The 26,199-nt window shown below is 45.7% G+C and overlaps 1 protein-coding gene across 3 annotated transcripts in view; it reads left to right on the top strand.

Moving 5' to 3' along the window:
• The window catches only part of MYO18B (myosin XVIIIB), a 549,955-nt gene that overhangs the window by 273,470 nt on the left and 250,286 nt on the right, over positions 1–26,199 (top strand). For all 3 annotated transcript variants that reach the window (XM_030218025.1, XM_030218027.1, XM_030218024.1), the window contains exons 24-26: positions 2,747–2,875; positions 7,159–7,302; positions 13,032–13,121. In XM_030218025.1, coding sequence (XP_030073885.1) covers positions 2,747–2,875; positions 7,159–7,302; positions 13,032–13,121 — 363 coding nt within the window. The remainder of the gene's footprint in view (positions 1–2,746; positions 2,876–7,158; positions 7,303–13,031; positions 13,122–26,199) is intronic.

The raw sequence follows: 26,199 nt of genomic DNA, 5'->3' as shown, positions 1-26,199 counted from the left end.
TTTACACGCACAGCTTGCTAAGTGCATTCTGTAATGTGGTGTGCTTATTTTCTAAGTTGCACAGTTAAAAAGGGGGTGTGGTCATAGGTGAGGTGTGGACGTTTCTAAAATCTATGTGCTTTGTTATAGAATACACATGCTGTGCCTAATTTAGGCTTCGAGATTTATGCCAAGTAAAACATGGCCTAAATCTGGTCGCACGGAGAGGCGCTCAGCATATTCTATATACCCCATGGAAATTTAAGCCTATTCTATAAAATATAGACGTGCTATTTAATTACTTCACAAGCCAATCAGTACCGATAATTGCCACTTAAGCAATTATTGATACTAATTGGCATTAATCAGAATGTACATGCATAACTTACTAGGCGCATTCTGTAAAGTGCTGCTCGTAAATTCTAATGTACGTTGCCAAAAAGGGGGCGTGGCCATGGGCATGGAATGGGCAGGTCACGGGCATTCTAAAAATGTATGCGCAGGATTACAGAATACGCCGGGCTCTGTGCTTAACTTAGGTGCCGATATTTACACCAGGTTTTACTTGGCGTAAAGGGACGCGCCTAGAGTTAGGCACAGGCATGGCCGCAAGGCATATTCTATAAATCTGCTGAGCGTATTCTACAAGCTGCGCCTAAATCTAGGTGCAATTTATAGAATATGCCTAGATAGAAGTTTTTCGGTGCTGATTTTTCAGGTGCCATATATAGAATCTAGTCGTAAACTTTGGGTGACCTGTATAGAATCTGAGGGGTAGTGTGCCCTCTTAACCCAAACAATAGCCATTATAAACGACTGCCCATCCTTATTTACCAAAGCTCTAGAACCTCCCGCCTCCGTTCACAGGACAAATCCCTTCTCTCTGTACCACTGCCAACTCCAGGCTCCGCTCATTCTGCCTCGCCTCACCCTATGCTTGGAACAACCTTCCTGAACCCTTACGCCAAGCCCCCTCCCTGCCCGTCTTCAAGTCTTTGCTTAAAACCCACCTCTTCAATGCTGCGTTCGGCACCTAACTCTTACCGTTCAGTAAATCCAGACTGCCCCAATTTGACCGCCCCTGTCGGACTGACCGTTCACTTGTCTCTTAGATTGTAAGCTCTTTGAGCAGGGACCGTCCCTCTATGTTAAATTGTACAGCGCTGCGTAACCCTAGTAGCGCTTTAGAAATGTTAAGTAGTAAGTAGTAGAACCGCAGTAAAATGATCACTTCTCCATGAATTGGGCAATTTATTTATTAGGATTTATTAACCACCTTTATGAAGAGATTCACCCAAGGCGGTGTACAGCAGGTACAGGTTAGGAGTTCATTATCACCCTGTTTGCATATTTTAAATGCATGAGTGTTCTAGTTTTCAGTATATGTGTGATGTCTAATTTCACATGCGTTTACACAAGTGCTCAGGCATTAATAATTAAATTGCTAGCTAGTGTGTACCAGGGGCTTAGCTACGTGGGGCCACAGAGGCCTGGGCCCCTTTAGATTTGGCCCTGGACCCCCTGCCGACGACCCTCTCGACCCCCCCCCCCACCGCCAACCCACCGTCGCCTACCTTTGCTGGCGAGGGACCCCAACCCCCCGCCAGCCGAGGTCCTCTTCTTCCTTCAACCTGTTTCTGAATCTGATGTCTTGCACATTGTACGAGTAGGACGTCAGACTCACAGAAGCAGAACGAAGTCTTGCAGATCGCAAGGCTTCGTTCTGTTTCTGTTCTGTTCTGTTTCTGGACGTCAGAAGAAGAGGACCTCGGCTGATGGGGGTTGGTGTCCCACGCCAGCAAAGGTAGGCGACGGTGGGGGGAGGGTTGGCGGCGGGAGGGGGGGTCGAGAGGGTCGTCGGCAGGGTGTGGGTCAAAGTTGGCGGCGGGGGCAGGGGGGGTCAGCAATGGTGGGGGGGGGGTGTCGGCAATGGCGGGTAGGGGGGCGGCGGTGCTGGGGAGGGCTAAAATGTGCCCCCTCACCTCAGGCTCTGGACCCCCCTCCTGCCAAAGTCTGGCTACACCCCTGGTGTGTACACTAACCCCCATTTTTCTATATATGGCACCTAAATTGTGCGTGCTAAATTGGCTGCACGGCCAAATTGCACACACAAGTTAATTGATTAACAAGCCAATCAGCACAAGAATTGGTACTTAACCACTTAGTGGCGCTAATTGGCTTTAATTAGAATTTATGTGCACAACTTTCTAGGCGTATTCTATAACGCAGTGCACGTAAATTCTCATTCACACAGTCAAAAAGGAGGTGTGGTGGTGGGCAGTTAAAAAAAAACTATGCGCACTGTTACGGAATACGCCTGATCTGCGCCTAACTTAGGCGCAGGTATTTTGGCCTGGTTTTAGGTGTCCTAAATGGGTGTGCCTAAGTTTTAGATGCACAAACTGTGCATGCGTATACTAACCATGTGTTTTTTTGGCATCGATTTTTAAGGCGGTAACCGGGCAGCGTGCGGCACTGCCTGATTACTGCTGGGTACACTCCGGCGCTACAAAAATAAATACGTTTTTGTATTGCTGGAAATGACGGCACACTAGGGGTGGGAAGTACTTTCTGCATAGCAAGTGGTAAGCCCGTGTTGGGCTTACGGCCGCTTAGTAAAAGGAGCCCTTGGTGACTAGATCCCATTTTCATTGAAAACCATCCACTAATTTAAATGAAATCTTTTTAATGAATGAATATTTCAAAATGTTTTTTGTAAAAAGGTGTGTTACAATTTTTTCAGGCTCTTCTACTCTTTTACCCTCAGATTTTCATGAAATATGGCGTGCTGTCCAGACTGGAAAGGCAGCGACAAAAACTCATATCCCAGAATATAATTCTCTTTCAGGCATCCTGCAAGGGGTTTCTTTGCCGTCAGAAATGCAAAAAAATAAAAGTAAGTGACCTTCTGTTCTAAGATACCGTAATTTAATGACATCCTCGAACCAGTCGATATTCAAAGCAATTTAAGTGGGCTGGAGAGACACCTGGCTGGTTAAATCACCTGTACGTGGCTATCTGTGGTGCTGAAGAACAACACTGGGCGCTAAACTAAAAGATGGCTATTTTTGTAGGCAGTCCAGGGGCGGAGTCAGCGCTTACAGAGTTAAGTATCAATATCAATATTAATCGCCTAGGTTAAGCGGCCAAATTGAGCCACGTAAAATACAATTCTATCTTTATGCACCGTTGCTTAGGCGTTAAATGCTGACTTTCACACTTACAGGCCCTTTTACTAAGGCGCGCCGAAAAATGGCCTGTGCTGGTGTAGGCGCGTGTTTTGGACTCACGCAGGTCCATTTTTCAGCTCGCCTGGAAATAAAAGGCTGTTTTTTTTGTATGGCCGAAAATGGACGTGCGGCAAAATTAAAACCAGCGTGCGTTCATTTTCAGCCTGAGACCTTACCGCCACCCATTGGCTTGGCGGTAAGGTCTCATGTGCTAACCGGGCGGTAAGCGTCAGCATGCGTAAACTGGCGCTTGCCACTGGGTAAGCGCCACTTGGTAGAAAATAGAAAATATTTTTGACCGCGTGTTTTGTATGCACGTCAAAAATGGAATTACTACCCTGGGTACATGGTAGCTGGGTGGTACTTCCAATTTGACGCGCATTGGAAGCATGTAGGCGCCTTAGTAAAAGGGCCCCTTAACTATATAAAAGATAGCCGGATGCACCAACCCGGATATTCAATGCCGGTGCCCGGATATAGCGCAGCATTGAGTATCCGGGGATAATACTGGTGACAGCTAAAAAAACTGCTCAGCACCGTCAGCTGGATATCTACACCAAACTGGAAGAAAATGGAATGTAGAGCAGTGGGAGAGTAATTTTTTTTATTTTTTTTACAGAATTCTACTACTTATCATTTCTATAGTGCTACTAGACGAACGCAGCGCTGTACACTTGAACATGAAGAGACAGTCCCTGCTCGACAGAGCTTACAATCTAATTAGGACAGACAAACAGGACAAACAAGAGATAAGGGAATATTAAAGTGAGGATGATAAAATAAGGGTTCTGAACAAGTGAACAAAGGTTAGGAGTTAAAAGCAGCATCAAAAAGGTGGGCTTTTAGCTTAGATTTGAAGACGGCCAGAGATGGAGCTTGACGTACCGGCTCAGGAAGTCTATTCCAGGCATATGGTGCAGCAAGATAAAAGGAAGGGAGTTCAAAAGGAAGAGTCGTTTCTTATTTTATAAAGGCAACATAGGCACTTATGTGCCCTTCTAGAATAGGCTCCCAGCATTTTAAGTTTCACACCTACTCAGAATAGGGTGTAAATGCATATTTGTATGTTAAAGGCAAGTTTAGAAAGCTGGTATTTAAACATGTAGATTAAAAGTGGGCATATTTTCAGTAAGTCTTGGGTGACAACAAAATCTACATGTCTGAAAGGGAATACACATATATGTCTGAGGGGGGGGGGGGGATGATTTAACATTGGGATTTACTACTACTACTATTTAGCATTTCTATAGCGCTACAAGGCATACGCAGCGCTGCACAAACATAGAAGAAAGACAGTCCCTGCTCAAAGAGCTTACAATCTAATAGACAAAAAATAAAGTAATCAAATCAATTAATGTGTACAGGAAGGAGGAGAGGAGGGTAGGTGGAGGCGAGTGGTTACAAGTGGTTACGAGTCAAAAGCAATGTTAAAGAGGTGGGCTTTCAGTCTAGATTTAAAGGTGGCCAAGGATGGGGCAAGACGTAGGGGCTCAGGAAGTTTATCCCAGGTGTAGGGTGCAGCGAGACAGAAGGCGCGAAGTCTGGAGTTGGCAGTAGTGGAGAAGGGAACAGATTTACAACTGTTCCTTTGAATGGAGGAGTTGCATAATGGTTAGTGCAGTGGTTTTAGAACCTGGGGAAATGGGTTTAATTTCTTGTGACTGGACAGATCACTTAGGGGTCCTTTTTCTTAAGCCATGGTAAAAAGTGTCCCGCAGTAGTGAGGGCATGTGTTTTTGGTGCGCTCCAAGACATTTTTTACTGCAGCTTTTAAAAATGGGGGCAGTAAATGGCTAGAATTAAAAGCAGACTGCGGCTGTTTACTGCCCGAGCCGTTACTGCCACCCATTGACCTAGTGGTAAGGGCTCACGCGCCGCATGTGCGGTACTCATGCAGCGCTCGCCAATGTGGCCGCTCAGCCAATTACCACGGGAAACACTCCCCACAGTAGAAAATAGAAATGTATTTTCTACCACGGGAAACAGCGCACGCCAACTTCGAAATTTTCAAAGCCGACGCTAGATGGATTCCATAACATATCCTCCAGCAGCATTTTTTTTCGATTACAGACAAAATTGGGAGACTCCTGAGGAAAGCTGGTTGGTCGAAACACGGCCGCGTCGAGTCTTCGTTGTTCGCTGATCAACATTTAGACTCTAACAGCATTGTCGACGTATTTTTTGGAGTCACCTTTACTGTTTTCTGTGGAAAATGCCAATTTACATATGTAGAGGTTGCTGAGATTTTTCTGTTGAATAATCAACATATATCTTTGTAAAATGGCCGCTTCTGCTGTCCATGCTCCTAAATACATATGCACTCCTGCTTGTATTTTAGAAAAGTGTCTACACTGGCAGATCCGTTTCAAAATACTACTGGTATTGTACGTGTCCTGACCTGGGAGGAGAAGTAGCCTGTTAGTGCAGTGGGCTTGACATCCTTATTGGGTCTTGGCTGTTTTCAATAAACATTGCTTTTGAGAACCTGCCAGTGTTATGAATGTCTAGTGTTGGAAGACTCATCCTCTAACCCTGCTTTCCTACTGACTGTGTGTATTCTGCAAGGGTTTTTCTCAGTGGCGTAGCCAAGGGCGGGTCCAAGTGGGCCAAAGCTCACCCACTTTGGGCTCAGGCCCGCCCAGTAGCTGGCAGGGATTCCCAAGCCCCACCAGCTGAAAACTCCCAACAACTGTCCCTCCTGCATAGGGTTACCATATGTCCGGATTTACCCGGACATGTCCTCTTTTTGAGGGCATGTCCGGGCAACCGAGCGGGTTTTGCCAATCTGCCCGTTTGTCTGGATTTCTGGACAAACGGGCAGATTGCTAGCCTCTCCTCCCCTTACTTACTAGTGCCCTGGTGGTCTAGTGACCTCTTCCACCTTCGGGGCAGTAGTAAGGTAAGGGGAGGGGGGTGATGGGGAGGGAGGGCGACGGGGTATGTGACAGGGGGAGGGGAAAACATGACAGGGGGCGGAGCGAGGGTGTGAAAGGGGCGGAGTGGGGTGTGAAAGGGGGTGTGGTGGGGCGGGACGGGGCATGTGTCCTCCTTTTTGGGGGACAAAAAATGGTAACCCTACTCCTACATACCTTGTAAATAGCAGATCTTCGCCTGCAGCAAGCAGCGACTGATACATACTGCTTGCACCAGCCCCACAGCCTCCCCTCTGAGGTATTCCAGCCTATACTGAAACAGGAAGTTACATCAGTGGGAGGGCTGTGGGGCCAACATGAGCAGTGTGTATTAGCTGTTGCTCGCTGCCAGTGAAAATCTGCTATTTAAAAGGTGTGCGGGAGAAGGGAGTTGTTTGAGAGACCATATGGCATGCAGGTGAGAGAAGGAGAGACCAGATCACCTGTGGGATGGGACAGGGTTCTTCTGCCCATCCATCTTGGGCCCAGGCCCACCCAAAATTGGGTGTCTGGCTACGCCCCTGGTTTTTCTGTTCCTTCACCCTGCTGGTTATTTCCCTGAGAAAATTCCATAAGCCATTATTAAGATGGACTTGGAAAAATCCACTGCATATTTCTGGGATATGCAGCATAAAATCTGTTTCACTCTTTTGGGATTTTGCCAGGTACTTGAGATCTGGATTGGCCACTGCTGGAAACAGGATATGGGCTTGACGGACCTTCGATCTGTCCCAGTATGGCAATGCTTAAGCTCTTATTCATACATTTGTGATATGGGGATTAATACTGCCTAGTACAGACAGAGAGGGTATTACAGTATACAATCAGAGAAACCAAAAGAAAAAAGCAACACTGGGCCTTCAAGACTAGGGTCTTTGGCTAATAAAGTACTCCTGTTGTCCTAGTCTTGAAGGCCCAGTGTTGCTTTTTTCTTTTGATTAATACTGCCTGGCATTTTCTGAATAACAAAGCTTCATTTCTCTTTTGGTGTAAAAGATCTGTTTGATTTGCTTCATGTGCCCATTTTGATCTTTCAGATTCAGCAAATTGCTATTCGATGCATCCAGAAGAACGTTGTGAAGTTCCAGGCCGTTAAGGACTGGCCATGGTGGCAGCTCATGTGTTGTATTCGTCCATCACTCAGCATTAACGTAGATGAACGAAAGTTACGAGCAAAGGAGGTACTTATAAAATTATTAGGAAGGGATAAGAAATGTTGGGGCTGATATTGAAAGGCACTTATCTGGGTAGGAGTGAGCAGAACAGAGAAGGAAAGAGGGGAAAATTTGTGGAAATAGATTGGGGAAAAGTGGAAATACTCAACGAATACCTTTCTCAATCTTCATTGAAGGGAGTGGCATTGCAATTTAAGGAAATCATTCTCGGTCGTGTCTTAGGAAGATGAGATACAGTGGCTGTGTTGAAAGATTGTTCTGCAAGTGTATTGCTCCGCTGCAATTATGCTGTGCATCCTTAATAAAACAAAATTTAAAAAAAAATTCTATAGCATTCCGGAGTAGTGGAGAATGTTTTTGCTGGTGGAACATATGTTCGTTGACAAGAATACATGGCAAGAGAGCTGACAGTTACAGAAACAGTTCTAGTGCAAAAACAAAAATAAAAATTGTCTATAATATGTACAATCTATAGGCCCTTTTACTAAGGTGCGTTAGGATGTGAATTCATTATTGGGCAGGCAGTGACAGCTAGCACACAAACGTGTTAACAGCTTGTGTGATATTTTCATGGTTAGCATGCGGTAAGCAGTGGCGTAGCTATGTGGGGCCAGGGGGGCCTGGGCCCCTGTAGTTTTGGCCCTGGACCCCCCTGCTGATGACCCTCTCGACCCCCCCTCCCGCTGCCAACCCGCCGTTGCCTACCTTTGCTGGCGGGGGAACCCCAACCCCCGCCAGCCGAGGTCCTCTTCTTCCGGCGAAAGGCTTCACTCTGCTTCTGAGTCTGACGTCCTGCACGTACGTGCAGGATATCAGACTCAGAAACAGAACGAAGCCTTGCGCAGAAGAGCACCTCGGCTGGCGGAGTTTGGGTGCAGGATGTCAGACTCAGAAACAGAACGAAGCCTTGCACCGGAAGAAGAGGACCTCAGCTGGCGGGGGTTGGGTGCAGGACATCAGACTCAGAAACAGAACGAAGCCTTGCACCGGAAGAAGAGGACCTCGGCTGGTGGGGGTTGGGGTCCCCCGCCAGCAAAGGTAGGCGACGGCGGGTTGGCGGTGGGAAGGGGGGGTTGAGAGGGTCGTGGGGGGAGGGTCAAAGGTGGTGGTGATGGCAGCAGTGGCGGGGGGGGGGGGGGGTTGATGGTGCTGGGGGGGGGGGGGCTAAAATGTGCCCCCTCACCTCGGGCTCTGGAACCCCCCTCCCGCCAAAGTCTGTCTACGCCTCTGATGGTAAGTTGCATGTTAAGACCTTTTTTTTGAAGTACATGTTTCCATTTAAGTGCCCTGATGCCTTTCAGTGACAGCCTTACGGGTGCCCAGATCCTGTTATAGCTTTGGTAGTTTATTTCAGCATTTACTTGCCTGCAGTTACACCAGCCATAGACCTGGTGTAACTGGAGTTGTTTAAATGAGGTAAGGATGCGGGTAACTTACAGTATTCTGTCAGTTACTTGTGCAAGTGAGAGTCTTACCCATTGTCTGCCCATGTTTCACCCATTTGCATCCCCCACATGCACTTACGTGCTATAGAAGGGATTGTATTAGTTCTGAATGGTCTTCTGTAATGGGTGTTCCGGGATCAGCATCCTTTAGGCAAAAGCGGCTAGGGCTTTTCAGCTTGGAGAAAAGATGGCTGAGGGGAGATATAGCGGTCTATAAAATAATGAGTGCAGTGGAAAATGTAGATGTGAAGCGTCTGTTTACTTTTTCCAAAAATACTAGGACTAGGGGGCATTCAATAAAGCTACAAAGTAGTACATTTAAAACAAACCAAAGAAAAAGTTTTCTTCACTCAACGTGTAATTAAACTCTGGAATTCGTTGCCAGAGCATGTGGTAAAGGCAGTTAGCTTAGCGGGGTTTAAAAAAGGTTTGGACGGCTTCCTAAAGGAAAAATCCATAGACCATTATTAAAATGGAATAGGGGAAAATCCACTGCTTATTTCTAGGATAAGCAGCATAAAATGATTTATTCTTTTTGGGGATCTTGCCAGGTATTTGTGACCTAGATTGGCCAATTTTGGAAACAGGATGCTGGGCTTGATGGACCTTTGGTCTGTCCCAGTATGGCAATACTTCTGTACTTGTGTACCGGAATCTGCACTCAACTTTGGGGCACCAGGAGTTACACCAATTGAAACCAGGTTTCAATCCAGGTGCATAAATCAGGCATGGATCACAATATTCTATAACACTGTGTACATTTCAAGGGAATTCCCATGATCCTCCCATGGCCACACCCCTTTGCAGATCCGCACAGAAACAGTTAGGCTCTATTTTATAAGTGGGCGTGTGTTTTTTTTCACACGGATCTTCCGTTTTGCCCAGTTTTGGCACTTTGCCTCCGTTAGAATGCTTTTCTGAACAGAAGTAGTGCCTAACATTCGGCCCCATATATAGAATTTCCTCGTATACCACTAATATGCACCCTTACAGAATAGCGCTTAGGTATTCTGCCAGCACTTATGCACAGAAAGTGCTAGTACTGTGTAATATTATATGCACAATTGGCATGTAAATGTAGACTCCCTGTTTTAGGATTGTCTTTTTTTTTCTGGGTAATTCTCAAAAGCTCCCCTAAAGTTGGGTGTCGGGATTCTGTGAACTAAGTGCAGATTCTATAACAACAATCATGATAACGTAAGAATAGCCACACTGGGTCAGACCAATGGCCAGTGGTCCATCTAGCTCAGTATCCTGCTTCCAACAGTGGTCAAGCCAGGTCACAAGTACCTGGCAGAATCCCAAGGAGTAGCAAGTTTCCGGAATCCCAAGGAGTAGCAAGTTTCCGGAATCCCAAGGAGTAATAAGATTCTGGAATCCCAAGGAGTAACAGTATTCCGTGCTACCTATCCTATGGCAAGCAATGGCTTCCCTCATGTTTGTCTCAATAGCAGACTATGGACTTTTCCTCCAAGAACTTATCCAAACCTTTTTTAAAACCCAGAAATGCTAACTGCTGTTACTACATCCTCTGGCAAAGAGTTCCAGAGCTTAAGTATTCGTTGCGTGAAAAAATATTTCCTCCTATTTGTTTTAAAAGTATTCCCATGTAACTTCACTGAGTGTCCCCTACTCTTTGTACTTTTTGAAAGAGTGAAAAATTAATTCACTTCTGCTCGTTTTACACCACTCAGGATTCTGTAGACTTCAATCATATCTCCCTCAATCATTCGTGCCTGTACCGTTATAGAATACTAGCATAAGCCTGCATTTACCCATCTAACTTTAGGCATAAGCACTTACGCCAGGCAAGTGATTAGTGTAATTGCTTGTGCGTGTAACTGCTAGCACACCCCTAACCTTCCCATACCCCCCCCCCCAGGTCAGCACCCCCCTTGCAGTTCTGGATTTTGTGCTCACAGTTTAAAGAACACTAAGGGCAGTTACGTACCCAACAGCTAATTAATGCCAATTAGTGACAATTAACACCATTTGTTGCCAATACTTGGTTAACACCAATTATCAGCTCTTTAGCTAATTATGTGTGAAATTGACCCTAGTCTATAAATTGCACACGCAACTGTACGCGTTAGTCACAAGTTTGGGCACACAACTTTTCAAAATTAGGGGGGAAATGGATAGAGGAGAAGAGGATGCTAGGCTGCATAGAGAGGGGTCTAACCACCAGAAGAAAGGAGGTGTTGATGCCCCTCTACAAGTCGCTGGTGATGCCCCGTTTGGAGCATTGTGTTCAGTTTTGGAGGCCGCATCTTGCTAAGGATGTAAAAAGATTTGAAGCGGTTCAGAGAAAAGCGACGAAAATGGTTTGGGGTTAAGGTAGCAACACGTGCGTGGAGAGACTTACTGACCTAAACATGTATACCCTAGAGGAAAAGAGAAAGAGGGGTGATATGATACAGACAAATATTTGAAAGGTATAAATCCATAGACACACCTTTTCCAGCGACAGGAAGATGGTAGAACTAGAGGATATAAATTGAGGTTGAAAGGGGGCCGACTCAGGAATAATATCAGGAAGTATTTCTTCACTGAGAGGGTAGAAGATACCTGGAATGCCCTCCCACAGGAGGTGGTGGGGATGAAAATGGTAACGGAATTCAAAATGTGTGGGATAAACACAAAGGAATCCTGATTGGAAGGAATGGATCCAAAGAAGCTTAGCGGAGATTAGATAGCAACACCAATATTTGGGAAGCAAAGCCAGTGCTGGGCAAGACTGGAGTGGAACTTTTCAGGGGCTTCGACAACTTCAGAAATTTAGAACAAGGACAGTGCCTGACAGACTTCTACGGTCTATGCCCTAAAAATAGCAAGGACAAATCAAGATCAGGTGTACATATGAAGTATCACATCATAAACTCATTACATATGGTATCTTGTTGGGCAGACTGGATGGACCGTACAGGTCTTTATCTGCCATCATTTACTAAGTTACTATCCAGCTCATTTTTGAAAGAGATCGCCGGCCATCTGCCGACACAAATCGATCTCCTCATCACGGCCAAATCGGTATAATCGAAAGCCGAATTTGGCCGGCGCCAACTGTTTTTTTTTGTCACGGAGCCAGCCAACCTTCAAGGGAGGGTACAGAAGGTGGAGTGGGGGCGGGGCTGGGGTGTGGTTACAAGATAGCCAGCTTCACCCTATAATGGAAATAAGATGGCCGGCTCGGACGAGCATTTCGCCAGCTGGACTTGGTCCATTTATTTTTAGGCCCAAGTCACCAAAAAGTGCCCCAATTGACCAGATGACCACCGGAGGGAATCGGGGATCACCTCCCCTTACTCCCCCAGTGGTCACCACCCCCCTCCCACTCAAAAAAAATTAACATCAAACATTTTTTTGCCAGCCTTTATGTCAGCCTCAAATGTCAAACCCCGCTCCCTGACAGCAGTATGCAGGTCCCTGGAGCAGTATTTAGTGGGTGCAGTGCACTTCAGGCAGATGGACCCAGGCCCATCCCCCCCTCCACTACCTGTTAGACTTGTGGTGATATATGTTGAGCCCTCCAAAACCCCCCCAAAACCCACTGTACCCACATGTAGGTGCCCCCCCCCCCCCCGTCACCCCTTAGGGCTATGGTAATGGTGTAGAGTTGTGGGGAGTGGGTTTTGGGGGGATTTGGGGGGCTCAGTACCCAAGGTGAGGGTGCTATGCACCTGGAAGCTATTTTTATTTTTACTTTTTTGAAGTGCCCCCTAGGGTGCCCGGTTGGTGTCCTGGCATGTCAGGGGGACCAGTGCACTACAAATGCTGGCTCCTCGCACGACCCCTGAGCTGGATTTTGCCGGGTTTGAGATGGCCGGGCCTGGTTTCCATTATGGCTGAAAAACGGAGCTGGCCATCTCTTCTTAACCCGGCGATTGATTTATCCTGACCCAACCGCATTTTGAAAATACGGTTGGCTCTGCCCCTTTGCGGAGCCGGCCCCGAACATAGCCGGCCATCTATTTGGCCGGCGCCGTTCGATTATGCCCCTCTATGTAACTAGGCAAATATTCAGTCTTCACTAACTGTATACAGGTTGAATATCAACAGATACTGGATTTATATGGATACCAACCTTGGGTATCTGTGTAAATCCTTTTGAATATTGGCCCAAATCTGTATCCATTTTCTCATATTATGCCTCTCATGTCTCTTGTGCGTCTCATTTTGAATAAAATGCTTTGCTTTTGCTTGCTCTGTGGAATGATTCTCTAGCATTAGTTGAAAATATTAGACACACGGAACCATGACTTTTAAGGTAATGCTTTTGTGTTTTCTTAGGAAGAACTTTTAGCGCTGAAAATTAAATTGGAGAAGTCGGAAAGGTCTCATAATGAACTCCGACAAACCACAGATCTCCTGGAAAGCAAGGTAGGTGATTGGAATGGGGTTATAGATGGTTAGTTTGTGAAGGAAGCTGAGCACCTGGCCGGAGTATCTTCAGTTTTCAACACGCGGAGTTTGCTGAAATTTCAACAGTTCTTAGGTATTCCTGAATTTCAGGCTTAGACTCATGCATGTGTAAATGACCTCTTACAAGGTACAGACTGGCTTGCTGGCAAGTGCTTTGCACAGAGATTACAAAGTTTGCATGTCCTTTCATAGATTATAAAATACCACTTTTTGTTCTTTGATGGTGCAACTATTTCTCGATGTTGCTAAAGCTACACAAAAACATAGGAGTCAATTCCTGTTAATGCATCCCAGAGCTTTTTATGGATCCATCTCAATTAACTATGGTTTAAGTAACAAGGTTGTTGCAACTGGTCAGAATCCTCAACCATGACTTGTATCAGCCGTCTTGCTAAGAAGTAATAATAGTCAGCAGTGGCGTTCCTGGCCTGGATGGCACCCGTGGCGGATCGCCGATGCGCCCCCCCCCCCCCCCGCTAAATGAACACCTCCCCCCCTCCGGTGAAATGACACCCCCTGGGTGCACGCCACTGGGGGGGGGTGCCGCGGCGCGTGCCTGCTCCGAGTTCGCTAACTTCGCTCGTTCGCTGCAGCTCCCTCTGCCCCGGATGTTCCGGGGCAGAGGGAGCTGCAACGAACGAGCGAAGTTAGCGAACCCCCCCCCCTCCTTGGTACGCCACTGATAGTCAGTCCCCTAAGGTTTATTTCCTTGTTTAACGATAATAGTATCTCATTTCTTCTTTAGAATTATCTCTTATCTCTCTATTCTCCTTTTGAGGACTTTTTTTTGGATATCAAGTATTGTATTTATTTCTTTTTACAATTTTTCCTTTTATGCATTATTGTGTATTTTCATGTTTGGCCAAATTTCTGTAGAAGAATTATTTTTTTGGCTTGGATTAATATTAAACATTTCAATATGCTGGGCCATATCCAGTGATTGGGCATTGAATATCCAGGTTTATTTTGTCCGCTACAAAAGTTAACCAGCTATGCCGATATTCAGCGCTAACCAGTTAACTTTTTAGCAGTCAAAGATAGCCCTACTATTTAAGCAACCTATTTTGACCACTCAACATAGCTGGCTTAATGCTGAATATCCACCCCTAACCGGCTATCTCACGCGATATAGCTGGTTAGCAGTTAGCCGCTAACTGGGATACTAAGCAGGAGATAACCGGTTATCTCTTGCTAAATATCTGTGGTTAGGCGCTTAAACACTATTTAACCATCCTTGTGGGAAAACCCCAAGCAGATCAATGAAATGTAAACAGATCTTTATTGATGAAAATACAAACCAAAATACTGCCCGATAGAGGCCGTGTTTCGCCCAAATAGGGACTGCTCCAGGAGCAAAAAAATACCTCTTGAAAAAGGCACCATTGCACGTGAAAAAAACAGCAAGGTACTTCAAGCAAAAATGCTCTCCAGAAGGTGGCAATCTGTTTTGGACAGTATTTTGGTTTGTGTTTTCATCAATAAAGATCTGTTTACATTTCATTGATCTGCTTGGTGTTGATGGTTGCACATGAAGCATTCCTTCCCCTCCTTCTCTACCCCAAAGTTAGCAGACCATTAAAAAAAAAAAGAAGCGGAAAAAACTGGGGGGAAAAAAGTAATGATGCCTAACCCTGAAATCTCTCTGGGTCCTGATAAGGTAGCTGCAGATTTCTGACATCATGGAGAGGGTGGTGGATGCTTGGAATGCCCTCCCGCGGGAGGTGGTGGAGATGAAAACGGTAACGGAATTCAAACATGCGTGGGATAAACATAAAGGAATCCTGTGCAGTAGGAATGGATCCTCAGAAGCTTAGCTGAAATTGGGTGGCAGAGCAGGTGGGGGAAGAGAGGTTGGTGGTTGGGAGGCGAGGATAGTGGAGGGCACACTTATACGGTCTGTGCCAGAGCCGGTGATGGGAGGCGGGACTGGTGGTTGGGAGGCGGGAAATACTGCTGGGCGGACTTGTACGGTCTGTGCCCTGAAAAAGGCAGGTACAAATCAAGGTAAGGTATACACATATGAGTTTATCTTGTTGGGCAGACTGGATGGACCATGCAGGTCTTTTTCTGCTGTAATCTACTATGTATGTTATGTTTTAGCACATTGGAGTTTGCAGATTGGTTGCCCTGTTGTTTCCTTGAACCTGCCTTGCCTTGTCGAGGTCATCCCAGCCATGTCTGCCTTGTCTTCAGTCAAGCCTTGTCCTGCTTTGCCTAGTACTCTGCCTAGTGCTGCGCTAACTCAAAGGATTCACTTGCTGTATGCTGGTCCGCGGCTATAGCCCAAAGGCCCACCTCTCCTTGAACTGTGACATCAACAAAATACGTCTTCAAAGTGTCCCTAGGTAACTCGAAGGATACTTTGCGAAAAATCACAAATCTTGGATTGAGATTTCTCAGTTCATAAAACAATCTTATCTTGCTCCATTCTGCTCCAGAGTCTGTTCAGCTTTCTCCATCATTCCAGATAACATACTGGTATTTGTTTTCCCCTCCTGTTGAGCCTTGTCCAGTTCCAATTTTAGTGCAGCAAGTTCATCAAAAGACTTAGTCACTGAAATGTCTAATCTTATCAGGGCTGCCCAGATAGCGTCCAGCATCACCACTGGGGGCTTAATCAAAGGGCTGGAAGCTTGGGCCAGAGTACCTAGCCCCTTAAAAGCTATCCCCAGTTCTCTTCTCTTATTAATCTCCACAGGCAGAGCCTCCTTGCCCTTACTGTGACCTCACCTGAAGGAAGCGCCAATACCAGAGAGTCATTTGCTCCTCTGGACTCCGATCCGAGCGACACTCCACAATCCTGCCCCTCGACAGCCAGGGTAGTGTCCTGCATCTCCTTTCAGCCAGATGTCGGTGGGGGAGGCAGATTCCATGCATCCTGGCTCAATGAGCTGGTCCACCTGATGACGAACCAAAGCCTCCCCTACACATGGTTCAATTAATGGAGCCACTTTCAAACGGGGAGCAGTGGAGTAGGTCCTTATCAAAGGTTGTTTCACGTCGGGAGGCTTCAGAGGCTTAGATGGATAGATCCTTACCTTCCCCCTTTGTTTCGGGGCCATCCTGGTGTAGGCAAACAAGGATCCAAAAGTCTGAAAAGGTAAATAGTTAAAGGAGGTCCCACACAACCTCAGACGTGGCTCCAGGCAGCAGCTATGTTCTGGTGGATTTGTTTTAAGATTATGATATTGGTGTTTAAAACACCATCAGGCTCATTTTCAAAGCACTTAGCCTCCCAAAGTGCTTTGAAAATATGCCTCGATGTATCCCCTTTATGCCTTTCTACTACTTTGAAGATTTACACTCCTACAGATCTCAGAGCCAGAATTAACTTGAAATTCTATCATTCAGACAGGTGAGACTAGAAGAATTCAGAGATACCATATTTACGGTGGCAGCCCGAAAACTGTGGAACTCCATTACCACAACAAATGTGATGAGCTCAAACAGTACTCTCCTTTAGGAAAATTTGAAAAGCTCATTTTTTCAGACAGGCTTTTGAATAATTCTACACTGTATTTCACAGTATAAAAGATTCTTCTATTTGTCGATTTTGTGTTTCTTCATTTTATTGTGAACGTTACTATCTAGCTTATTTTCGAAAGAGAAGGACGCCCATCTTCCGACACAAATCGGGAGATGGGCGTCCTTCTCCTGAGGTCGTCCAAATCGGCATAATCGAAAGCCGATTTTTTTGCATCCTCAACTGCTTTCAGTCGCGGGGACGACCACAGTTCACGGGAGCGTGTCGGCAGTGTACCGAAGGCGGGACGGGGGCGTGGTTAAGAGATGGGCGTCCTTTGTCGATAATGGAAAAAGGAAGGTCGTCCCTCATGAGCATTTGGTTGACTTTACTTGGTCCCATTTTTTTCATGACCAAGCCTCGAAAAGGTGCCCAAACTGACCAGATGACCACTGGAGGGAATCAGGGATTTCCCCCCCTTACTCCCCCAGTGGTCACCAACCCCCTCCCCCTCCCAAAAAAAATTAAAAAACATTTTTCCAGCCTCTATGCCAGCTTCAAATGTCATACCCAGCTCCATCACAGCAGTATGTAGGTCCCTGGAGCAGTTGTTAGTGGGTGCAGTGCACTTCAGGCAGGCGGACCCAGGCCCATCTCCCCCTACCTGTTACACTTGTGGTGGTAAATGTGAGCCCTTCAAAACCCACCCGAAACCCACTGTACCCACATGTAGGTGCCCCTCTTCATCCCTAAGGGCTATGGTAGTGGTGTACAGTTGTGGGGAGTGGGTTTTAGGGGGGCTTGGGGGGCTCAGCACCCAAGGTAAGGGAGTTATGCACCTGGGATCAATTTGTGAAGTCCACTGCAGTGCCCCCTAGGGTGCCCGGTTGGTGTCCTGGCATGTGAGTAGGACCAGTTCATTATGAATGCTGGCTCCTCCCACTACGAAAGGGCTTGGATTTGGTCGTTTTTACGATGGTCATCCTCGGTTTCCATTATGGCCAAAAACCATGGATGACCATCTCTAAGGCTGAAATAAATGTTGAGATTTGGGCATCCCTGACCATGTTATTGAAACGAAAGATGGACGTCCATCTTGTTTCGATAATACGGGTTTCCCCGTCCCTTCGCCGGAACGTCCTTAGAGATGGACACCCTTAGAGATGGTCGTCCCCATTCAATTATGCTCCTCCACGTAAGCTGCCTCGAATTGTAGATGGTGCCAGATATAAATTTTTTAACTAAAATAAAATAAATAAACAAACATAAGTGCTTTCAATATAGGGCATCTTCTAGAGCGCTTCCGTTTATGAAATTGCACATTGTTTTCTTAAAAATGTTATTGCCAGCATCTTGGCTTACTGAAGTACTAGATAACTCTAATATTTGGAGAGGAAAAAAGAATATAGCAGCAATGGTAATGAGGCGTGAAAAAAAATGAAATGAAACCACATGTGGATTAATGTTTGGAAACCATCAGCCAAATCAGGTAGCGGTATTCGAGCCAGCGTTTGTGTTTACAAGTCCCCATTATAGTCGACAGACAGCGAGTCCAACCCTGGCAGCTGCATGTACATAAGAAAAGTGGACCAGCCGTCTGTGCTGTTTCCCTTAGCATTTGCTAATATCCTCAGGGCTTCTTTGTCATGCAAACAGATATAGAAATTGAAAGCTATAAATTTTAGCTTTCCAGATTTGTATTTGGCCTGTGACAAATGGTTTGCAGGATAGCGCGATGTAATGAGAGCTTGGTGCTGCATGACAACAGCCCTCAAACTGATGTTTGAATCAGAGGCCATCCCGACTCTCCCAGCGCCTCATGAGAATGCTGAGCGTTCCAAAAGTACCCTCCAGAAATGCAGTTTAATGAATAAACCAACAAAAAAGTGATGTTTTTCAGGTTCTCTCTGGGATTAACTCCCCAGAGTTGCTGCTTATTCAACTTCTGTGTTAGAATTTGATGATTTACACTGACTGGAGCTGTGAGCTAAAGAATCTTTTTATTTATAAATGCTCAGATCTGCAGAGCTTTAAAGGTTCTGTCGGTGTTTCAGAAAATAACTATGTCTTACCAAAATAGGTTTGGTTGTGTGTGAACTTTCAAGACCACTGAAATCTTATTTATTTAGATTTTGCTCACACCTTTTTCAGTAGTAGTTCAAGGTGAGTTACATTCAGGTACTCTGGATATTTCTCTGTCCCAGGAGAGCTCACGATCTAAGTTTGTACCTGAGGCAATGGAGGGTTAAGTGACTTGCCCAAGATCACAAGGAGCAGCAGTGGGATTTGAAGCGGCCACCTCGGGATTGCAAGACCAGTGCTCTAACCACTAGGCCACTCCTCCACTAGCAACATTCCATGTAGAAGCCTGCCCTTGCACATCAGCAATGCGGCCGCGCAGGCTTCTGATTCTGTGAGTCTGCACGTACGTGCAGGACGTCAGACTCACAGAAACAGAAGCCTGCACGGCTGCGTTGCTGATCTGCAAGGGCAGGTTTCTACATGGAATGTTGCTAGTGGAATAGCAACATTAACATTCCATTTAGAATCTCAGATAATAGCAACAGAATCTCAAATAATTTATTTGGATTTTGTTCACACGTTTTTCAGTAGTAGCTCAAGGTGAGTTACATTCAGGTACTCTGGATATTTCTCTGTCCCAGGAGAGCTCACGATCTAAGTTTGTACCTGAGGCAATGGAGGGTTAAGTGACTTGCCCAAGATCACAAGGAGCAGCAGTGGGATTTGAAGCGGCCACCTCTGGATTGCAAGACCAGTGCTCTAACCACTAGGCCACTCCTCCACTAGCAACATTCCATGTAGAAGCCTGCCCTTGCACATCAGCAATGCGGCCGCGCAGGCTTCTGATTCTGTGAGTCTGACGTCCTGCACGTACGTGCAGGACGTCAGACTCACAGAAACAGAAGCCTGCACGGCTGCGTTGCTGATCTGCAAGGGCAGGCTTCTACATGGAATGTTGCTAGTGGAATAGCAACATTAACATTCCATTTAGAATCTCAGATAATAGCAACAGAATCTCAAATAATTTATTTGGATTTTGTTCACACCTTTTCAGTAGTAGCTCAAGGTGAGTTACATTCAGCTACTCTGGATATTTCTCTGCCCAAGAGGGCTCACGATCTAAATTTGTACCTGAGGCAATGGAGGGTTAAGTGACTTGCCCAAGATCACAAGGAGCAGCAGTGGGATTTGAACTGGCCACCTCTGGATTGCAAGACCGGTGCTCTAACCACTAGGCCACTCCTCCACTCACTGTGTTCTGAGATGTAGTGGTATAGGGATGCAGGCCACGTCAAACCTAGTTCCAACAAGACCACAAGACGTCATTTCCTCGACGGCGGGACTCTGAGGGAATGAACTCACGAAGGGAGGGAAGGCTAGAGATGGGCAGGGCTTTGAAATGACGCGGCCTCTGGGACGGAGGAAAATTAAAAAAGACTTAAACCACCCAGGGTGGCAAGAAGGAAAAGGGGGACATTGGGGGGAGAAGAGGGCAGGCAGGTGGCCATAAATGGGAGGGGGATGGGGGCAAAGGAGAATTGCTGGACAGGGGCAGGGTGGGAGAAGAGAGAAAGGAGATGCTGGGGGTGGGGGGGGGCGCGCACCAACTCATAGTCTGCAGGGGGCGCCAGAGACCCTAGGACCGGCCCTGAATATGCCTCTTTATATCTATTAGAGGGATGGGCAACCATGATCCTTGAGGACTACGGTTTTCAAGATTTCCGCCATGAATATGCATAAGATCTATTTGCATACATGAAAATCTAACTCATGCATGCTCATGGTGGAAATCTTGAAAACCCAACTGGGTTGCGACCCTTGAGGACCGTGGTTGCCCACCCCTGATCTATAAATGTTTTAAAATATGAGTAATTACGATAGCCACCGAGCATATATTTGAGAAATGTCCACGACCCGCCCATTCCATGCCCATGACCACGCCCCCTTTTCAACTATGTGACTTGGAATTTACGAGCATCATGTTACAGTATACGCTTAGACAGTTCTGCATGTAAATTCGAATTAATGCCAATTAGTGTTAATTGCTTGTTAAGTGACAATTATCAGCACTGATTGGCTTGTTGACTAAATTGCATGGAAAAAATCTGGCATACGACCGGATTTGTGCGTGCAACTTAAGTCACGCTATATAGAATCCGGGGGATGATGCAGGAAACCCATAATACCCATCTACAACCACCTAACTTTCAGGAAATCGCTTAAGACCTTGTTATTTGGAAAAGCTTATCCCAAGGACTCAACATGTGTCTCCTCTGCTGGACACACATCAATCTAGAGACAATTTTGGACATATTTACCCTTTCCTCCTCTCTCCTGGTTTCCCTGCTCCTTCCGTCCCTTCCTCATCCTCCCCACTATTTCTTGTGTAGGTTATCTGCTGTATTAGCTTTAATTTACTACATTGGCGTCTGCCTCTGTGGTGCATTGTAAGCCACATTGAGCCTGACACTGTTGGGAAACCGTGGGGTACAAATTTTTATTATTTTTATTTTCCTTACATTTGTACCCCGCACTTTCCCACTCATAGCAGGCTCAATTCGGCTTACATATTATATACAGGTACTTGTTTGTACCTGGGGCAATGGAGGGTTAAGTGACTTGCCCAGAGTCACAAGGAGCTGCCTGTGCCTGCAGTGGGAATTGAACCCAGTTCCCCAGGACCAAAGTCCACCACTCTAACCACTAAGCCACTCCTCCACTGTTGCTACTATTTGAGATTCTACATGGAATGTTGCTATTCCACTAGCAACACAACATTCCATGTAGAAGTCGGCCCTTGCAGATCGCCAATGTGGCCGCGCAGGCTTCTGCGAGTCTGACGTCCTGCACGACGTCAGACTCACAGAAACAGAAGCCTGCGCAGCCTTCTACATGGAATGTTGCTAGTGGAATAGCAACATTCCATGTAGAATCTCCAATAGTAGCAACATTCCATGTTGTTGTTACATTTGTACCCCACACTTTCCCACTCATAGCAGGTTCAATGTGGCTTACATATTATATACAGGTACTTATTTGTACCTGGGGCAATAGAGGGTTAAGTGACTTGCCCAGAGTCACAAGGAGCTGCCTGTGCCTGCAGTGGGAATCGAACCCAGTTCCCCAGGACCAAAGTCCACCACTCTAACCACTAGGCCACTCCTCCACTCTTTATTATCAAATGAGATAATAAATAAATAAATAAATAACATGCATAAATTATAATATTATACAGTTCACAAGTACCATAATACGAATCCATAAGAAGTATTACCACAGGGCTATGGATTCCTTTATTCTATTTTGGATCGATTATAGTTTTCTTTTCCATTATTATTCAGATTATTGTAGGTATTTCAATGCCAGATTTCTGCTTCCATTGTCCTTGTTATTTTCTTGCAATATTGTTTCTACTTTGGATGCTCTTTTGATACTTTGTAACAGAACATTAACAAACAGCAAATTCGAAGCTCATAAATATCAACGGTCATGATTATGCAGCAAACAAAAGCTAAAAATATTTGCATCATGCATTTAATTAATGGGCGCAAAGCCTGTTACCTCTCTGTGCTGTCTTGATACCTTGTTTAAGTTATTGTAATTCATTTCTTGTAGTGTTCTTGGAAACCGACTTCAAAGACAAATTTCTCAGCAAATACAATCATTTTCTCAGCACATCAGAAAGCTTAGAGTCATATGTCACAGGAGAGAGGACATTATCCATAGCATTTCTGTAATAGATCATTTCCACAACCCAAACGACATGAAATATGAAAATGGGACAGACAGCTGTGTGTTTGTTTGCGATAGGTAATAGTTAGTGGAACCATGTGACCCTAAGGGCATACGGTGCAGGATTGTATAAATTTGAATCACATCATTATTCTACTTGCAATACTGCAATCTAAAGTTTTTTTTCATCCTGTGATGACTGCCTCAGCAATGTATTCATGTGTTTTCCAAGCGCCTAATCATTTTCAAGCTCCCAGTGTACCGAGCGAAATTGGGGTTTTGAAACCCTGTTGCGGTAATGCTCAGTTTTGTATATTTCCAGACATTCATGAGTTTCCCACACCAGTATAAAGGTAAATTTAAAGTTCTGACATTTCAAAGTAATATGAGGCAACTCATCAAAGCTTCCCCTCTCAGGTAAACAGTTATTTACCCATGGGAAAAGGCCCACTGAAAATTATTCATCCACCCCACCACCACCACCTCCACCACGAAATTGCTTTAAAGAACTGCTGTTTGTGTACGACTTGTGTTTCTGAGTGGTTTACACTGGGATCTTGAACTCCAGTCCTTGAGGGTCACAAACTAGCTGACTTTTGAAGATATCTCTAATGAATAGGTATTCACAAAAATAAATGGACTAGAATTCAAAAGATAATTATAAAAAATATAGGGCCTTGTTTACTAAGTTGTGCTAGCATTTTAACCAGGGGCGTACATACGGGGGCCACGGGGGCCCAAACCCCTGCAAATTTTGCCCGGGCCCTTGGTTTGGCTGGCGGGGGGGTCCCCAACCCCCGCCAGCCGAAGCCTTACTACTACTACTACTAGTGGTTAGGGTGGTGGACTTTGGTCCTGGGGAACTGAGGAACTGAGTTTGATTCCCGGCACAGGCAGCTCCTTGTGACTCTGGGCAAGTCACTTAACCCTCCATTGCCCCATGTAAGCCGCATTGAGCCTGCCATGAGTGGGAAAGCGCGGGGTACAAATGTAACAAAAATAAATAAAATAAATACTACTTATCATTTCTATAGTGCTACCGGACTTACGCAGCGCTTCACACTTGAACATGGAGAGACAGTCCCTGCTCGATAGAGCTTACAATCTAATTATGACAGACAGGACAAGTAAGGGATAAGGGTTAGGACAGATGGGACATATCAGCGATAGGGGACAGTTGAAGGGTTAGGTTTAGGTTTAGGAGTTAAGAGCAGCATCGAAGAGCCTTCTTCAGCGGCGGTCTCCGGCGCAGCCGCATTCGCTGCCCGGCTCTTTCTTCTTCTTGCTCCTCCTGTGCACGCTGATGCTCCTTCTCAGTTTCACATAAAGAAGCGTCAGCATGCACAGCAGTAGCAAGAAGAGCAGGGCAGCGAACGCGGCTGCGCTTGAGACTGGCGCTGAAGAAGGCTTCGGCTGGTGGGGGTTGGGGACCCCCGCCAGCAAAGGTATTTGTTTTTGGGGGCGGGGAGCGGTGAGGGAAAGCAGCAAGGAGGCGAGGCGAGGCACTGGAGGGGTGAGGTGGTGGGGGGGCGAGGAGGCAAGGCGAGGCGGTGGGGGGGCAGTGGAGTGGCACTCAAAATGTGCCCCAAGCCTCGGGCTCTGGCCCCCTCCCACCATGAGGTCTGGCTATGCTCCTGGTTTTAACACACGCTAAATGCTAGACACTCATAGATTCTTATGAGTGTGTCTAATCTTTAGCATCCACTAATTTTTAGCGTACGCTAAAAACGCTAGCATGCCTATAGCGCGGCTTAGTAAACAGTGCCCATATTTAACTAATTACAAAGATATTATAATCCTTAATCCTCTTAATGAACAAATTAACATACTCTATTGAAAACAATTTTAAAACAATCTCAATGAACAGTCAGCTGCTACCCCAATAATTGAGGGGACCTTTTACAGAGCGGCGGTAAGCATTCCATGTGTTGTAACCTGTGCAGCAGTAGGGAGTGGTCAACAAACATGGTAGAAAGATCAAGGGACAGAGGAAATGCTAGCTTATGGTCTACATGGAATTAGATGGATGTAGAGATGCCTAAAAGCTTAGGGCCCCTTTTACTAAGCCGCGTAAGTATCTACACGCACCCAACGCACACCAAAATGGACTTACCACCCAACTACAGCGTGGCTCCTGCAGTAATTTCATTTTTGGCTTGCATCCACAAAATATTTTTTATTTTCTGGCATGCGTAGCAGACCCGCGCCAAGTGGCATCTGACGCGCATAGGTCATTATCGCACAAATTCTTTACTGCTAGGTCTATGGCTGGTGGTAAGGTCTGAGACCAAAAATGGATGCATGTCCATTTTTGGGGGGGGGGGGGGGGGGGCTTTTGCAACTACATTCAAAGCGGTTTACATATATTCAGGTACTTATTTTGTACCAGGGGCAATGGAGGGTTAAGTGACTTGCCCAGAGTCACAAGGAGCTGCAGTGGGAATTGAACCCAGTTCCCCAGGATCAAAGTCCACCGCACTAACCACTAGGCTACTCCTCTACTAGCAACGTTCCATGTAGAAGCCTGCCCTTTCAGATCAGGAATGCGGCTGCGCAGGCTTCTGTTTCTGTGAGTCTGACGTCCTGCACATACGTGCAGGACGTCAGACTCACAGAAACAGAAGCCTGCGCGGCTGCGTTGCTGATCTGCAAGGGCAGGCTTGTACATGGAATATTGCTAGTGGAATAGCAACATTCCATGTAGAATCTCAAATAGTAGCAACAGAATCTCAACATTCCATGTAGAATCTCCAATAGTAGCAACAGAATCTCAACATTCCATGTAGAATCTCAAATAGTAGCAACAGAATCTCAACATTCCATGTAGAATCTCAAATAGGGAAAGGGAAATGGGACTTGATATACTGCCTTTCTGAGGCTTTTGCAACTACATTCAAAGCGGTTGACATATATTCAGGTACTTATTTTGTACCAGGGACAATGGAGGGTTAAGTGACTTGCCCAGAGTCACAAGGAGCTGCAGTGGGAATTGAACCCAGTTCCCCAGGATCAAAGTCCACCGCACTAACCACTAGGCTACTCCTCCACTCACATTGAGCCTACAAAAATGTGGGATATAAATGTAACAAACAAACAAATAAATACATAAATAAATATCATTTCCCTACTAACACTATAAGCTGACCAGTACTTGGGCATATCATAAGTTTGATTAAAATGCTGAATGTTCATCATATCCGACAAAGCCTGAAAATTCTTTAGAATTACCCAAATAGTATCCAAGTCAGAATATATATATAATTTAAATAATGAAAGACCATATTTTACCTCCAAGCACAATAGCCTCTGCATACATAGACCTCGGCTAACGAAAACTGAAACTAAAAGCCGCACTGCTTTTACAATGGCTGACTTTTGCGCCACATCGTATCTCCACAGAAAGGCTAATTCCTAAAGAGTTTATCATCCCAAATTGATGGACTTAAATTTCTTTCTTTTTCTTTTTTTCAAAATATTTTATTGAAATGCAATGAGAAGTAACATATAAGCACTAGAAAAACCACATGATGGACTTAAATTTCGACTAAATCTTTATACGAAAAGCGTTTATTTGGAGCACTCTATTAACCATATACTTGCAATTGCACGAAAAAAGAATGCAAATTGTCCCCTCCCCCCCACCGGACTACCTTACAATACCTTGTGTTCTAGTGGTGCAGTCAGTGCAGGAGTGACCCCAGTTGCTGTTGCCCAAGTCTGCTCTACTCTCAAAATGGCTGCCATGACCTCTCGCAGCAGTCTCGTGAGATTGCCACTAGAGGGTCATGGCAGCTATTTTGAGAGTAGAGCCAGCATGGG

Source organism: Microcaecilia unicolor, chromosome 11 (assembly GCF_901765095.1).
Source record: "Microcaecilia unicolor chromosome 11, aMicUni1.1, whole genome shotgun sequence".
Lineage (NCBI taxonomy): Eukaryota > Metazoa > Chordata > Amphibia > Gymnophiona > Siphonopidae > Microcaecilia > Microcaecilia unicolor.
This window is presented reverse-complemented; position numbering and strand designations above follow the sequence as displayed.